The following is a 16,698-nucleotide window of genomic DNA, read 5'->3' as shown; positions in this document are numbered from 1 at the left end:
CGACTGCTTCTACTTTTCCTTTTTTGTAGGGGTTCATGTTTACCTGATAAGCTTGGTTAGCCTACTTAGGACATATGGTTGCTATGGGATCCCATTTACTTCAAGAAGTGAGTCAATTATTCATTAATGTAAGTAACCAGCATGCAGCAAATGTGGAAAATTACCCCCAGTATCTGTAAAAAGCCAGGCATGACAGAAAATTAGTTACCGTAAATTTCTTTAAATTTTCCGTAATTTTTTTTATTAGCATGCTAAGCTGTTTCCTCTTCTCCACACAGTAGAAACATGGCAGTTGTTTTTAATTAGTTTTATTTTTTGTTGTGTACAGGTTATTAATTTGGCTTTCAAAAAAAAAAATGAAAACAATTGCAATACATGTTCTATATAACAGAAGTTTTTTTTACTGCTTTTATACACATGCCAATCATGCCAATCTGTCATTTCACTCAGAGACAAAAACAGAGCTACATTTCACTTGCTATACTCCATAACACCATATATTTTGTGCAGATAGCAAACTGCAACACAAACAAAATCTGGAACTGTACAGCATCAAAGTACAAGGCATGTACTTTACAGAACACATGAAAAAGTATTATCCCTGAAATATCTACATAGCTTTTCACAACAAATAGCTTTTAGAACTGAATAAGAGGTTACGAATGCACAGTTATATAAACCATGTGGACCATGCTAGTTATCTTTAGATCTGCATTAAAAAAACACTACTAAAATATAAAGAAGCAACACATTTTTACTTCTAGTAAATTAAACAATTCACTGAACCTTTGACAAAACAGGTTTTAACCTGTAGCTAAAGTGTGGCAACAAGCCCCCAAGACTGCTGTAAATTGAACCAGATGTCACAGAGACAGCAAACCTGAGCTTGAACCAGGCAGCAGTTACTGGAAAGATCCTCCGATACAACAAAGAAATAATCATTTAGTCAGGCTCAGATGGCATTAAGCTTAATGATGAATCACTAGGAAGGGTAGATTTAAATAGTATGCCGCAGTAGGAAAGAATATCGCGGCCTCTTTTCTGAACAACAGCGTGGCTTATTAACACACAGTAGCCCGAGGGGAAACTTGCTCCCACTCCACAAGCAGAAATCCTGTGCTTTTCTCATGCAGTACAATTGGTAGGGCAGCTTATCCGAAGGAAGGTCAAAGCAGATCAGTTGCTTTTAATGCCGTGAAGTTTTGACTGTATCAGTCAAATAAAGGTGTCGCAGGCACTGAACCATAGCTGAATGATGGTCCATCATTTATGGCATGCAAATGCTTGTAGATTTATTCAGTTATGTATTTATGCATCTGAAAAATATTTCACCAGATTAAGCCTGGCGTTTTCAAGAGCTCCCACTGGGACATTACAGACATAGCAAACCTTTACCTGTACACTTCACAAAGACACACACACTAACAAAAATTAACAATACAGTGTGTATCTGAACATACACTGTGTGACTCATACAGCAGCAAAACATGTAAAGGTCTTAAGGGGGTGGATTATGTTAGCTTAATCATTTTAACTATAATTTACTGTACTTACTTAAAGTGTTTTACCTGGAAAATAAACCCCTTGAGATGACGCATTTTGTTTTCAAAAGCATCTGAAACACATTGATTTTTTTTTTTTTTTTTTTTTTTTTTATAGAACTAAAATAAACCTGAAATATATTTAAATACATTGCACATAATGCTGGCCTTATAACAAAAAAGTGATATTGACTGGTGATAATGTGTTGTTTTTCACATGATTGTGTTCCATTTGCGGGACACACTGAGATGGAAATTTCTTCCAATCCCTGTGAACTCGCACAGCTACTGTATAACTCAGTTGCTATTTTCTTGCTATGACTCCACCATTAACTCTTAGACATCCTGGGCTAAGAGTATTTACTGTCCCCTTACCATTTTAAGGTGTTTCCAACCATCCTGAGTTGTTCTCATGGCAATTACTCAAATATTGTGTCAATTGCATTTCTCTATTCACATACAATATGTTATACCAGTAAAGTGTCTGTTTAGGGCTATGAGCCTAGTCTAGTGAATCTGGTTTCCTTTTATTATTGTTGTGCCTGTGCACAATGCCTGCTCACTAGATGGCGCTGGCTCTTACAACTAGACAGACACTTTGCTGATCTGGACTACAAGATGTCTATGGTGAAAGACAATCTGGCAACTACAGGTCAACGTGCCTTAACACTAAGTATATCAAAAATGGTATCCAATACAATAAGTGGATAATTGCAATTTGAAGCACAAAGAATGATGTAGAGGATCTAGAGTGGGGTAAGAGATAGCAAAATAAAATATGAAAATGTATTTTAAAGTTACTTACCTTTAATAAATCATTTAATGAGATGTCACTATGTAATCAAATATCAAAACAGGTTTATGCATGACTTAACCTGAATACTCTATACTTGACTAGGAATTACAATTCAGTGATATTGACAGTCGTGTAACCCAGCCACAGTGGCTTCCAACAATTACGGTATGCAATTGATTTTGGGTGTTTTTTGCATGTTTAAATATGTATTTAATACGATTTTTAGTAACATTTTGTAACTGTGGTTTTGTTGATTGATAGGACAAGGCAAGAACCTAGCTATAATGGATTTGTAAGATGGAAAACTGTATTGCCTTATAGAAATAATTAGTTGTGTTTTTGATTGGTTCATTAAACCTTGTTGAGACATGGATCTAAAATCAATACATTCTTCTAGACCATTTCGGCATGAACTTTTTGGAGCTCTGTTCAGAAAGTAGAGGGCACCTTTTAGCAGTGGGTCTAAGATGTCTTTCACTCTATAGAATTCCTAGGGGCTGACCCCAGTGTGGTGCTCTGTAGTTCACTGCATTATGAATTCACATCAAAGAAGAGATCACAAATCACATTATATACCGCCATAGATTTAACTAAAATCCATTAAAACCCTCATTAGGATGGACTCCAGCGATTAAAGGATTAAATGTAAAATATGCTCCAGTGTAATTAAAAAATAATAAAAGCTATTTTAAGCAAATTAAATGTATTTCATAATTCATATCTCTCATACATGTTGTGCTGTGTAACCACGTTACCATTTTACACAACCACTTTGGGTAACACTAGTTTAGGTACCTGTTATAACTAAGCAATTATAAACATGCTATTAATTATGTTATTAACAATTATAAAATATGACTAAAAATAATAATACAAATATAGTCTGCCTGTCTGCCTGTCTTTTCAGGTCTGTTTGTATGTCTTTATAGGTCTGTCTCACCAAATATATTTTTGCAATACAGTTATTATATACTTTTGCCATTGGATTTTTTTCTATTGTTTATAATGAATTATAACGGATACCGAAGCTAAAGTGGTACCCCATTTTCAGCTACAATTTAATTTGGATCCAGTGTAAATAAAGCAGAAAACACATATTTATTTTCATAGGCAATTTATTTTTCCATCATTGACAAAGAGGCTGGGAAAGCAATCATTTTAAAGCTGACATTTCAAACTGGTGAAAGAGAACAAGATTGATAATTATTCAACATAATGTAAAAATATTAGAATGGCTTAAACTAGAATTCTTTCATATTCTAATTGTTTAAAAGGTCAGTTTATGAAATTATTGGAAGTGAATCACCTGTTGCAATAAAGATCACCTGTGCTGAACAGTCTTTATCTACAGTATAAAATAGCAATTATTTTAAGCATCTGGTTACTGTATACTTATTCTAGACACTATACATATTTTAATTTAATAACAGCCTGAATCACATAATGCAAAAGTTAAATGAGGGATACAGTTACACCATTCAAACTTCAATTATATTGAATGCTTGTGATGTCCCTATGTGCAGTAATTGCATTAGAAATTCCAATAAATATGTGGAGTGTAGCATGATACCGAATACTTTACCTTTGTGAATTAACTAAACTGTTTCCTTCTTGAAGTCATGTATGCCATTCCTAATGATAAAATGTGTTTTATAAGCTGTCTGTGATCAAAGTCTTAGACCCCTTTGTAAGAGAATGGTAAAGTTGCATGAAATGGAATACATTGTTTTAATCTTCTGATTTCAAGTTCATTATTTAAAAGCCAATATGTAAAATAATTAAAGGAATACCAGGCATATATGAAGTAATTCAGAAAATGCAAAACTATGTCCTGGAATTGGTGGGATCACAGTATCTATAAACGCACATTAATTATCAGCCAATTAATTTGGGTTCCATTGCAAATTATTCATGCTTCTTCTTCTTTTTCTTCTTTTTAAAAACATTTTTACAGTAATCCATTGAGAATTATATTAATTACAAATTTGACATTGAAAAGTATAAAACTGACTGTTCCTTGGAATTCCTGTGGGTATTTGTGTTCCAATTTTAATTTGTAAAATATAGAGGCATTTTATTTGCAAACATATTTACATCCTCGGTTTTGGGATTCAAAATTTCACTTGTTGTGAAGGGCTGTTTAAAAAAACAAAACAAAACAAACAAACAAACAGTATATTGCTTCCATACTGATCATGGTTTGTATATTTCACACCTATTTACTGTGCCAAGAAAACCACTAATGTAATTGTGTTGGAACTTGGTTAGGATATTTGTTGGCACAAGTACTTATCTGAATAAAACTCTGTTTGTAGACATTTGTTACAAGAAGTTATTCAACATGTGAATGTCAGTCACAGCAGCATACTTACTTATACAATACTGACACCTGATTCCTGGGCAAGTGTGCCACCCTATGCATGCTGAAGATATAGGTCTACTTTTTCAGGATACTATTGTAATTTTTTTTTTTTTTTTAATTATTTTTAAAGCTGTGGCAAAATCAGTTGCAAATATTAAAATATTTTTCCATTAATGCAAAATGCTTAACGACACCCTTTCGTGTGGCTTGCAGGATGTAAGTTAAGTCTGACATAAGGACATTAAAGAAATCGTTGGACCATGCAGATACTACTGTGGGTTAAAAAAAAAAAAATCCAAGCTTTTTTTTTTTTTTTTTTTTTTTTTATGTTAGTAGCCTCAGGTTTCACTTCAGTTTTCTTAACAACTCTAACCACTACGTTTCTGTCTCTGTTTTACACCACAGGAAGTCAAACTAACAGAAACACTGTGTACAGTAGAAACGTTGACTGCTGCTTACAGGTTACTATAGTATGTATTATTATTATTATTGTCAGACTTAAGACATCATCTGACAGCTGTATATTACCCATATATTCTTCGAACGTATTGAAATGGCCTTTGTTTTAAAATAGTTAAAAGTTTCTAAGGTTTTAATCATGTGTTAAACATAATTGGCCCACCGCTCCCTTGTCAAAAAGAGCCATTCATTAGAGCTGCGGTATCAATACACCGTGCTGGCACATTCTTTGCTTACTACAGCTGTGCTACATTTGTTGTGCGTTTTTTTTTATTTATTTTTTTATTACAGACCTTTGAAAACTACAGGGATACGTAGCTGGAATATTCGGATAGCCCTATGGTAAACAAACACGCAATTCTGTCCACCTTTTGCTAGTTATTAATTTTACAGCGAAACCCTGAACCTTGGGTTACAGTGCTACCGTATCATAAAGAGCAGCCTCCTGTTTCATTATTAAAAAGAAGATGGCGGAGTTCTCCCCAGTGCTACCACTAAGGGATGGAGGCGGTCGGTTCGGACAACCAGTCTTCCCCATGTCCCGCTCCGGTTCGGAGTCTGAAGCTGAACTGTCCCAGAGCCTGGCCCTGACCAAGACCCGCTCGTACGGCAGCACCGCCAGTGTAACCGCACCGCTGACAGAGAAATACATCGAGCACCGGGTCAGTGCGAGTGATACTCTGCAGGGAATCGCTCTCAAATACGGAGTCACGGTAAGAAACTATACAAAATGCAAGCCGGTCTTTTTATGTGAATGTATACATCTGTAAGACATAAACCTGGGAGATTTCCTCTGACGGAAGCAGTCGCAAATACCTAAACCATTGACTCATGAAAATGTGTAGCCTAGGACCAGGTACACCCTCACGTTTCATTCTTAACGACTGTGAGCACTTGAGCACAGTTATAATGTAGCCAATACACACTTATGATACGTATATTAGCAATTGAACATTTTAACTGGTTTTCAAATGCACTTGTTTGCCAATGACGTGGGGGAACAGGGGAAAGCAGGCACCGTTAAACACACAAACGCTCCACAATAAAGTGTCCATTGCAGAACCTAGACCGCCAGGATTCCCGGAAGTACTGTGTACTCATTTTGAGCTCTCGGTAGCAACAATGTTGACTGTGAAACTGTGACGAGACAAGTTAATAACGCCATGCAGTTTGCTAATAAATCAAGTCCATTATCTATTTTAAACCAGCTACGCTGTTTCCTCATATTAGATCTGACAAAACGTGTGCACCGAGTAAATGAAAAATAGAAGGGCTGTACGGATTGCACAGGGAGACAGAGGGGAGAAGGAGGGAGACAACAACAGTGTTGCACATCAAGATTGAACGTGTTTCCATTGCTTTCTATAAGGTGGCACACACGCATTCTGAAAATGGCAAAATAAATATTTAAATTACACTGTATATGAGTATTTTGGAATGAGGAAACTAAAGACAGAGTACTTGGAAATCGACAGTAACATTGAATGAACTGAAATTCCAGTTAAACGCATATTGATTTAAATATTGAGTAAAAACGTAATATTCAATACTTTGTGTGTGTAGAATAATAGATGAGCTTCTGTGAGCTGCAGAAAAATAATTTCATCTAGGGTTTCTGTGACGTCATAAATTACTAGACCGATGATCGTGTAATTTCTAAACTGTTACAGAAACCAGAGATTTATTTTCCTGTAACTCACTGAAGAGGCCCATCTATAATTTTTTTTATATACTACACGGAAACCCTTGTGATGCTAATATTAAAGCAGACGAGGTTCAGCATTTTTTTTTTTTTTTTTTTTTTTTAAATAGGCCTAGTGTTTTTCAGTGCTGTACAGACGTTCTACGTCGTTATCCGTTTAGTTTCTCTGAGATACGAATGTATGCCATTTTGTTGATCACTGATGAACATTTCTGTACTGCGGGTGTTGTCGAGAGATTGAAAACGATACATTTTGTTTGAATTGAAAGTGATGGTCTGGAGGAGTCAAATGAGTCAAAGTTCAAGTATATTTAGAGAAATTATCACATTTTTAGTTTTTTTTTTTCTAAATACTTTCAACATAGTACAGTACAAGTACTACTAAAAATAAATTAGGACAACAGTTGAAAGAGAAGCATTATATATAGGCTACTTGTTTTATTGAACAAGTTGGTCAATACTGCCATGCCCCATGTGAAGTCACTGAGATTCTACAGCTTTCCCATGATATGTTGCCTAATCGTTGCACTGAACTCTCACACAGCTTATGTAGGTCAAGAAGATCACATGATACATATCATTTGACTTCAACATAGGGGAATGTATAATGTTATATAACATTTTCCAATTATTTTGCCTAATATATGTCAAGGATGTGTTTGGTAATGGTGCTGGTAATGTGCATTGTGGTCAGTAGGAGGCAGTCAGCATTCGTTTTTATCAGTTGTAATACATCATGTTATGGTGTGATAGTAATTAACCTGTTCATTCACAGTGAACTCAATTATTTTTTTATTCTTTTCTTTTTAAGATGGAACACATCAAGAGGGCAAATAAACTTTTTAGCAACGATTGTATATTTCTGAAGACAAGCCTAAATATTCCAGTTATCTCAGAGAAATGTACGTTTAATGGACTAAACTCATTAGAATCGCCAGACAGCGAGGCCAGCGTGACCGTGGCGGACGACGACACTTCTTCTTCTTCTACCGCGTCTCCTTCTCCCAACACTCAGGAACCTGACAGCCAGCCCACTCAGCCAGAGGAACTGTCAGCCAAAGATTACTTACAGAGACTGGACTTGAAAATTCAACTCTCCAAACAGGCAGCGAGAAAACTTAAAGATGAGGACATCAGGTAAGAAAATTACTTTCCTGAACAAAAAAAAGACTTGCTTGACAATTCCAAAAATACACCCTTGGCCAGAATCAAGATACATTTAAGTCAGCCAATCTGTCTGTTCACAAATACAAACAAATATAGAGAGTGAATGACAACTACTGACAGAATATTAGGATAGATGCAGCAATTGTATTCTTGTGCTTTTAACATGAACACCAAAAGTGACTCAGTTTTGTTTATAGCAAAATGGAAAATGGCATTTTTTTTTTAGATCTCTTGACACTCTCTAAAGACCTCCACACACCAATTGCGATGCAATTTTTCATTGGGCGACCTGACCATACACACCAGAAGCGACACAGAGGTGGTGTCACAGGTTTGAAAACTGCCAGATCTATACAACTATTCAAAATTGCCCTTGACAAAAACTTGATCAAGACTAGTACATATCTGTCAACATGATGTGGAAATTATAAGGGTCTTCTCTGACGTTATTTCAACATACAGCAATAAATCATATATATCAGGCTTATCCAGTTCCTTCGAAATTAACTCCCATATATTTCTTTCAAATCTGTATCTTTATAATTGCGATGACCTTTGTCACAAAGCTCTTGGTATTTTTTCAACGGCAAGTGTTATTTTTTCCTCCATCATTGTAGACTGCTTCACTCTGCTGGACCACGTGCATTGAAGCTGTGCTCTGATGGGTCAATTCTCTAGTTGTCACGCGACAAATTATAAAAAATGTGATTCAATCCTATTTATTTTGCATCGCCCTGGCGTCGCTCCCACCTGTCGTGTTTGTGGTGTGGAAGATACTTCTCAAAAGTATAGGTTCTATTCATTGTTGCATCGCTGAACAGTTTCGCTTGTCGCGTGGTAGCAGCCATACTGTGCTGCGAGACTGTGTAAAGTGTCACTTTCATAAGCGCTCTTGTCTCATACAGTCTTGCAGCCAGCTTGGAATTGTGGGGGTGTGGTGTAAAATAATTAGAAAATAAGTAACTTGGTAATTGCTTTGAATGTATAAAGCAATTTCTCTACTGTGTGCTGAAGAAAATAGCATTGGTTAGTGTAACAGTTCTGTCATTTTAAAATAAAATAAAACAAAGAAATCCCCTCTAATCATAAACCTGATGGGAATGAGTCCCATTTACTTGGCTTCTCAACAATCAGTATTGTATTGCCAACATTGTAAACAAATGAAGAAATAATAATTTGCGAGGCACAGGTGGTTAGGAAAGTAGTTTAAATAAAGTCATGTGTGTTGTTAGAGTCTATTTAATTTCCTAAACATTTAAACTTTTTGAAATGTAGGTAACTATTGCAGGAAGCAGTTGCAAAAGTACTCCAACAGAGTTTAAAATGACTACAGATTCAATGTGTGTAATGAATAAACCAATGATAAATCAATAACCTTACACTGTATAGTTTTTAGGTGTAAAAACACATCTATAATTGCCAATATAGTTTCGCAACATTTTGAAAATATTTTGAAACATTTAGGCAAAATATTAAATGCTTAATGTTTGGATCACATCTAAAACATTTAAACACCCCTAAAGGTGACCAGATGTCTAAATGCACTGTGATACTTTGAGAATGCAATGATGTATACTCCAAGAAACAACATTTCTCCCTCAGTGCTTCTTTCTCTTTATTGTTGTTCTCTTAATCCATCAATCGGTCTGCCAGACGGACCTTGAACATTTTAGCTGGTCAGAACTGAAGTATCCCGAAAGGTAATCAGTTTGTCCTTGTCAGCTGGCTCAGCGCTGCGCCATGCTCAGATTATACAGTACAGGGGGAAACCTCTTTGTCAGCAAAACTAACCTGTGAAATTACATTAGTCCTCATCGAAAGAGAGAGTGGCTTCAAGTGGCTTTAATGCCTAGGTCTGAAAACACATTTCAGTAGCAGCTTTATAGAATTGTTTTCTTCCCTGTGATCAGTGTGTAGAGGTAAGCTATGTGGGTTTATATAAAAATAAACCCGGTTTACAATCAACAGATTATAAAGTATTGTGGAGACACCTTGGTTTACCTGTATTTCCAAAGTGAACCATGGTAGGGTGTGATAGCTGCTGTATGGCAGGCATTGCCTGTATGATTAGGTAAAAAAAAAAAAGGAAAGCTGTTTTTGTTTTGAGGAAAGTGAAATATGACAGGAAATTCAAAAGACATAGATAAGGGGATACATCTGGTTATGAATTGGTGACTCAGGGATAAGATCAAAGAATTGTGATTGGTTTTGATGAGGGAATGTATTTGCTTTGTGAAAAAAAAGATAAATCTTCAATTTATTTCTCTGTAGACCAAAGTGGAAACTGGGAATGATGAGATGGGCCCTCACCCCCAATGCAGTATTGTGCACAAATCAGATTGCATTGAATATGAACAGCCTGTTTGGAAGGCTTTTATTCTGTGTTGCCTAAGCATGAAGCTTTATTTTTACTGACAATAGTACAGTGATGGAAGTTGATGTTGTGTAGGTATTCCCATGCTGATGAAGTTAAACTTTTCAGAGGTAACCTAGTGTTGCTGGTTTATTTCATATCCATTTATGAGATTAGTCTGTTGCTTTGTATTTCTTTAAAGCATTACTGTGGAACAATCTGTTTGCACGGCTCTTAATGCAGTATTAAATAGACAGACTTGTTGGTCCGCTGTCTTCTTCACTGTTGTAGATTGTATAGTTTTATTCTCTGAAAGTGTTTTAACTATGCTATGTAGAATCCCTTGGCACAATGCAGTATTTAGCTTCCATAGTTTAGAACACTCAAATGTTTTAATACACACTGACATGTTATACTGGTAAAGCATGCATCTTGAGAAACAATTTCAATTGAAATGCACTACGGGTTGCATTTTAAAACACAGCAGGCATTTCCACTCTACTGGACTAGCAGTATCCATCATCATCTACACTGAGAGGGGGAGGGCAGCTTTCTCTAACAAAAGACAATGCATTCCAGCTTGTTTTAAGCACACAGTGAGGCAGATTATTATTTTTTTTTAAGTTAGCACTGTATTAAATTACAGGTGCTGTCAATGAAACCCTTAAAGAAGCACAACTAGGTGAAACATAAGTGATGCTGAACATTAATTTAGATTTTCCTGTGTGCAGTATTGTTCTTATAGACTGATAACACTGTTCACAGTAATTCAAGAAAATATTGTGTTTGCAGAAGTATAAGGTTGCTTTTACAAAATGCTTGCCCTTTTGTAACTAATGGATTCTCTCAATTGGCTAGGTTATTTGTTAATTCCAGCACGATGAGTTTCACACTAGATACTGCTTTGAATAGCTGTTTTCTGTGTAATGCCTTCTCCTTACTTCACTGCTTCCAGAAAATAGCTTTAATGCACAATTGCTCATGCTCGAAGGCATAGGTTTATGGAAGGTCACCCCCAGGATATAAAAAGTGAATCAAATCAAAGTCTGGAAGAAACAACATATCTGTAAGTGTGGCATACTATAGCACACATGTGTTTTGAAACATGCTGAAATGGCCATGTATAATCTTACAAAATTACCAGACCAGTGAAGGATCACATTTTGCCTTAAATATGTCTAATACCAAAAATGGAATGATTCTGTGTCTAATCCAGAAAATCAATTAGTTTCCACCTGATTTAAAGTATGTAATGTCTTTGAGCCGCCAGTTATGAAATAGTGCAATTGTCTTTGGATCACAAGGTTATGATTGCATCCTCAAAACGAGACTAAAATCAGCAGAGACAATACCAGCCACACTGCAATGTAGTCATAAAGCAGTAGCTGTCTTATAACTTCAAAACCACAGCTGATGTTCTAATGCTAAAGGAGTTACTGTCAAAAATGTACAAAAATTGTTTTGCAGGAAGATGCTGTTAATCTATAAGTGAGAAAAGGCCAACCTTGAGTACAAACTAAACCTCATTTGGACAAATTGATAGTGGTAAAACACATCACATTTAATTAGTTTTATCAAAAGCAGTTTTATTTTAAAGCACAGATATTTGGATTGCTTTTTCTTAATAGAAAAAAAAATATCTGCAATTAAGATAATTCCCATCAATGTGGTATTAGTTATTGATAAAAATACCATCAGTCTGGATATTATTGAGTAAGTGATTACAGCTTCATTCTGTGTTATGGTGGGCCCAATATCTATCAGGCATCCTGGAGGGATGCAGGTGAGGATGAGGATCCAGGTCATGCTGTTCCCTGATGATCGTGCTATTTATAAACTATCCTGCATTTCCAAGGCTAGGCACCCAGCGGCAGTACTAAACAGGATATATTAGGTACTGGATACTACCTGGAAAAATCGCATCTCTAATCTTCTGTTAATGCTCCAGATTAGTGTTTCAACGTTTTATAAACCAAACAAAACCAAAATGTTGTCCCGGGTATTAATTCATTTATACTCAGACTCTTGCACATTCTCTAATCTAGATACCTAGAAGCTAGATAATATAATAGAATTTGTCTTCAGCGTTTATATTTTGGTTTTGCTTCCGTGGGCTACAGCTAAGCTTGCAGTTGACAGGTATAACTTCCTGACGGATTTACTACAGGTGGGAGCAGGAGCACACTGTACCTGTTTCTTTCAAAGAGTGATAGTGTCGAGAAGGCTTAAAGCTAACAAAGTGGAAATTCTTTATTACTATAGGATTTCTTATGTATTGGTGAAACCTGTAGGAGGATGCATCTAAATTAGGGCAGTTGAGAGCATAAGCTGCTGTCATAGTTTTATCTAGGTGTCTTACCCATCAGGATTGAACTACTAAAGTGATAATCACTCACAACATACCACTTGCATGATGCGGTTTCTTAGAAATCCAGGTACTTTCTAACTCTTGTATGGTGGTGTCACTATGACAACTCCAGAAACAGTGATGCAAATTTCATCCAGGGCTATATGGTACTGTATAGCTGCATGGTTGAGGGTATGTACTCTTATGTTTCCATGGTAGTGGCATTTGTATGTTCATGCAGAGTGTAGTATGTGCACATCATTGATGTATGGGATTGCATTGTTAAATACATTCTTGGGCTGTTTTGTGATTGCTCTGCTTTGAAAGAATGTAAAAGTCAATTCAAACTAGTTCCAGCATGTCACAAAGCAGTGTAAACCACTGATATCGTTTAATGTTTTCTTGTTGCTGTCAGTGCTTTCCAAGATATTGGTTATGGGAAAGGAATCAATTGACACATTTACGTTCTTGCACTCTGTAGAGCAAATAAACAGTTTGAACCATCTGGATTTCTGGCACAGAAAAGCATTCCTGCGCTGCATTTCCAATATAGCATATTGTCTACTTCCATACCCTGTGGAGCAGTGCAGTCCATTTACTTTTTTACTGAAGAGAGGAAAAAATTAATCCACTCATGCAATCTTAATCAAAATATTCACGCTTTTGTGAATTTTTAATCTACATTTTCTCTCGCTGTCAGCTGATATGGAAATTTCTAATCCAAGTAGCCTGGGCACCTGCTGACCCATCATGATGTTAAGAATACCTCCTTGCTGCACACAAACACACTTCTGAATTATATAGTTTCATGACAGACTGAGAAGCAACAGAAGATTGCATTCAACTCAAAACAATGTGATTGTCAACATTTTCAAAATGTGCCTGAATAATTTATAACACACTCTTTTGGGACAGAGATGTTCCTTAGAAAACTGTAAAACAGAAAATGTTTTTTTTTTTTTTTTTTATTTCAGAGGTCATTAAAATATTGGTTACCTTAGCATTCTATAATTCTGTTATAAAAATGAATATGAAAAAGGTGATTTTTTAATTTTAAACACCACTTATATATATAAATTTGTCCTTAATACATATGACCCTAAACTCCCTGCCTTGTAGTCCAGTAGTCAGCTGAATGCATTGTACTGACATTTGGTTCTGTTGTTCTTTGATTAGAGTATTTCAGATTGACTTCACACTGCGGGAGAAGACTGATAACGGCAAAAGACAAGATGTGTACATTAGCTTCTGTAAAGTGTTTGCCTATAATGGTTTCTGAAGCCATGTACAAGTATCTTATTTGTAGCTTTCAGCTGGAATTCAGAGAGGATTCATTTGAGAATTTCCAGTGTTTCCAGTTAACTTGAAGCGCTTAGTAAAAGTGTGGGTCAATATCGATGACACAGACTAACACCTCTACATTGGCATCTGTCATTGCTAATGTGTTCACAGTGAACTCTCAACTTAGTCAAGCTTTACCTGCAGAAGATGACTGATTCAAATTCGATGCTGGTGGGGTTTAGAAATGTTGTACAAAGCTCCCAAACGCAGGGGTTCTTTCTACTGGAAAACAGATCAGTCTCCAAGTTGAAAGCTGTAGTGCAGTAGGATTATATTATTTATGAAGGGAAATGTAAGTTTAGGAAGAATCCACACAATACCTTCAATGTGGAGCCATGCCAATAAAAAAAAAAAAAAGGTTATAGAAAAAATGTATGCAAATGTTTTGGGGGTTATTAGATATCATTTAAAGAAAAGTATGCAGTTGTTATGGTCATCTTCATTTAAAAAAAAATAAAAATACAGTAGTCTCGTTAAACACCTTGACTGTAGGACCTAAGGGCAGGACGCCTACATCTCTTAATGCATGAGTCACTTACCTTTTTAACAGAGGACTTAACAACAGAAACGTGCTTGCACCTGGGTACACAGAGGACCGTATTCTAAAGATCTAAACTGCAGAGATCTTAGATCAAATTAGTTGACCCAAGATCTCTATGATGGCAAATAAATTGTATAATAGGGTATTTTTATTTTTTTGCATCTACATCCTATAATAAATAATCCCATTTGTTTTACAGACTGGAGGGGGGAGACCATGAGCATGCAACCTCTTCATACCATACTCACTGAACCTGCTGAATGGAGTCATGATGAGGACTCAAGCTGGAAAAGCTTTCTTTGTTTTTGGAGAGGCAGAGACATTTCCAAGAGCATGGACTGTTATTTTTTGTTTGTTTGTTGTTTTGTTTTGGCAGTTTTTTTGTTTTATATTTATTTTATTATTTTTGTTGTTTTTTTATCTTATGCTTTTACCAAACCATCAAACAGGTACTTTTGATTTGTGTTATTTGCACTGAAACTGAAAGGGTAGTCTTTGCCTTGTTTTATGGAACTGTCTATTGCCACAGTACTGTGGTAGCAAAAACCCATGTGAATATTATCATCAGATGGGTAAGAGATTTTACATCAGGCATTTACCATGCTAATACTGGTGCTGAAACCAAGCTATTCAGAGCAGCATGGTTACAAATCTAGATCTCAGCTAACTTAACAAGGGAAAAAAAGACATACGGTGCTCATTTCTTTTTATGTGTATTTACTTTAAAGACAGGAGTGAGTGGGCACTGATCACTAGATATTACATGGCTGTTGTGTGAATCACTTAATGGACAAATTTTGTTTCCAAAGGCATTGGCACCCAATAATTAAACATTTTCACCACAATAGCTTTATTCTCAATTCATATTGTTGTACTGCTTTTTGCTTCAACAGTACTGTGGAAATTGACCTTGCCTTTTTTATTGTATTTTATTTATTTTTTTAAATACAAGGTCCTTACTATTATAGTGATAATGGTGAGAGTGTGTTGAGGCTTCAGGCACCCATGGCTGTCATTGCACCCACATGTCACACAAGCACAGACATCTATTTCGTTAGACTACAGTTGGACAACTGTGTGACCTTTTAACCCAGCTGAGGTTCAGATAAACTTGCAAAATATATCCGCATGTCAGGAAATTGACACTATCGCGATACTCCTATAAATGCAGTAAATATATTCCTTTCTGAAATGTAGTATTCCTGTAAATGTATTTATTTGTATTACCAATGCAAACTATGGAAACCTCGGACTGTAAATAAGCTGTGGGTGCGTGGAAGTGGGTTATTCTTGTTTGCCTGTTCGATGCTACTGAATCTTTTCCGAAAGGGATTATTCTGTTTAGAAGCATCCATGTTTCGGTTGTGTGGTGAGTGAAGTTTGAACTATTATGGCTTTGATTGTGTTTTATTGTGGTTTTATTGTAACTTATGGTTTCGAATACATTAAAGAATTCTATGACAAATGTACTTGTGTTTTTCTGAACCTTTTTCTTACCAACTGCTTTCAGTAACAGGGATTTTGAGTCTTAAGGATGTACTTCTGTTCTATTTTTATTTTTTTGTTTGTTTTCATTTACTTTCTGTTGTTTGCGCTTGAATGATCTTTTTTACAGGCGTGCACCTTATATCAAATCTTAATAGATCAAAGTTCCTCAATCATTAACAGCATGCTGGATGATGAAAGCTTGTGATTTTAAATTAGAACTGATTAGTAATTGGTTTGAAAATTAAGCCCTTCGCGTCATCAGTTACAACATATGAAAAGACAATATAGTTTTCTTTTTTCTGTTTACCTAAACACTTTGTTTATCTTCATTAACTACAGTATCCACCAAACCTCTTTGCAAGTATTGGATGTCGAATTAATTCAATTAAAAGCTATCCAGGCAAATGAACCTAATATAACTGTTAAATATAATACATCTTCATTATAGTTCTGTTCCCAGTATTCAGGCTCTAGCAGAGCTTTATAACACTGCACTTGTAAAATCTGTTTGGTTTGTTCCTTCTACAGGATAAGCAGCAGGTTTGAGGTCATGAAGTTAGAGTAATGGAAACGCTGAAAGGCATCATTTTTAATTGCTTTT

At 35.8% G+C, this 16,698-nt stretch overlaps 1 protein-coding gene across 1 annotated transcript; it reads left to right on the top strand.

Annotated features, from left to right (window-relative positions):
• The first annotated feature begins 5,174 nt into the window (after positions 1 to 5,174).
• On the top strand, positions 5,175 to 16,565 carry LOC121299310 (lysM and putative peptidoglycan-binding domain-containing protein 2-like). Its single transcript, XM_041226993.1, has 3 exons — positions 5,175 to 5,871; positions 7,672 to 7,997; positions 14,809 to 16,565. The coding sequence occupies exons 1-3, from the start codon at positions 5,626 to 5,628 to the stop codon at positions 14,858 to 14,860; spliced, it is 624 nt and encodes a 207-aa protein (XP_041082927.1). The 5' UTR covers positions 5,175 to 5,625; the 3' UTR covers positions 14,861 to 16,565.
• The last annotated feature ends 133 nt before the right edge of the window (positions 16,566 to 16,698 follow it).

This window comes from Polyodon spathula, chromosome 24 (assembly GCF_017654505.1).
Source record: "Polyodon spathula isolate WHYD16114869_AA chromosome 24, ASM1765450v1, whole genome shotgun sequence".
Lineage (NCBI taxonomy): Eukaryota > Metazoa > Chordata > Actinopteri > Acipenseriformes > Polyodontidae > Polyodon > Polyodon spathula.
Note: the sequence above shows the minus strand (reverse complement) of the source record. Positions and strands in the feature narration are given on the sequence as shown.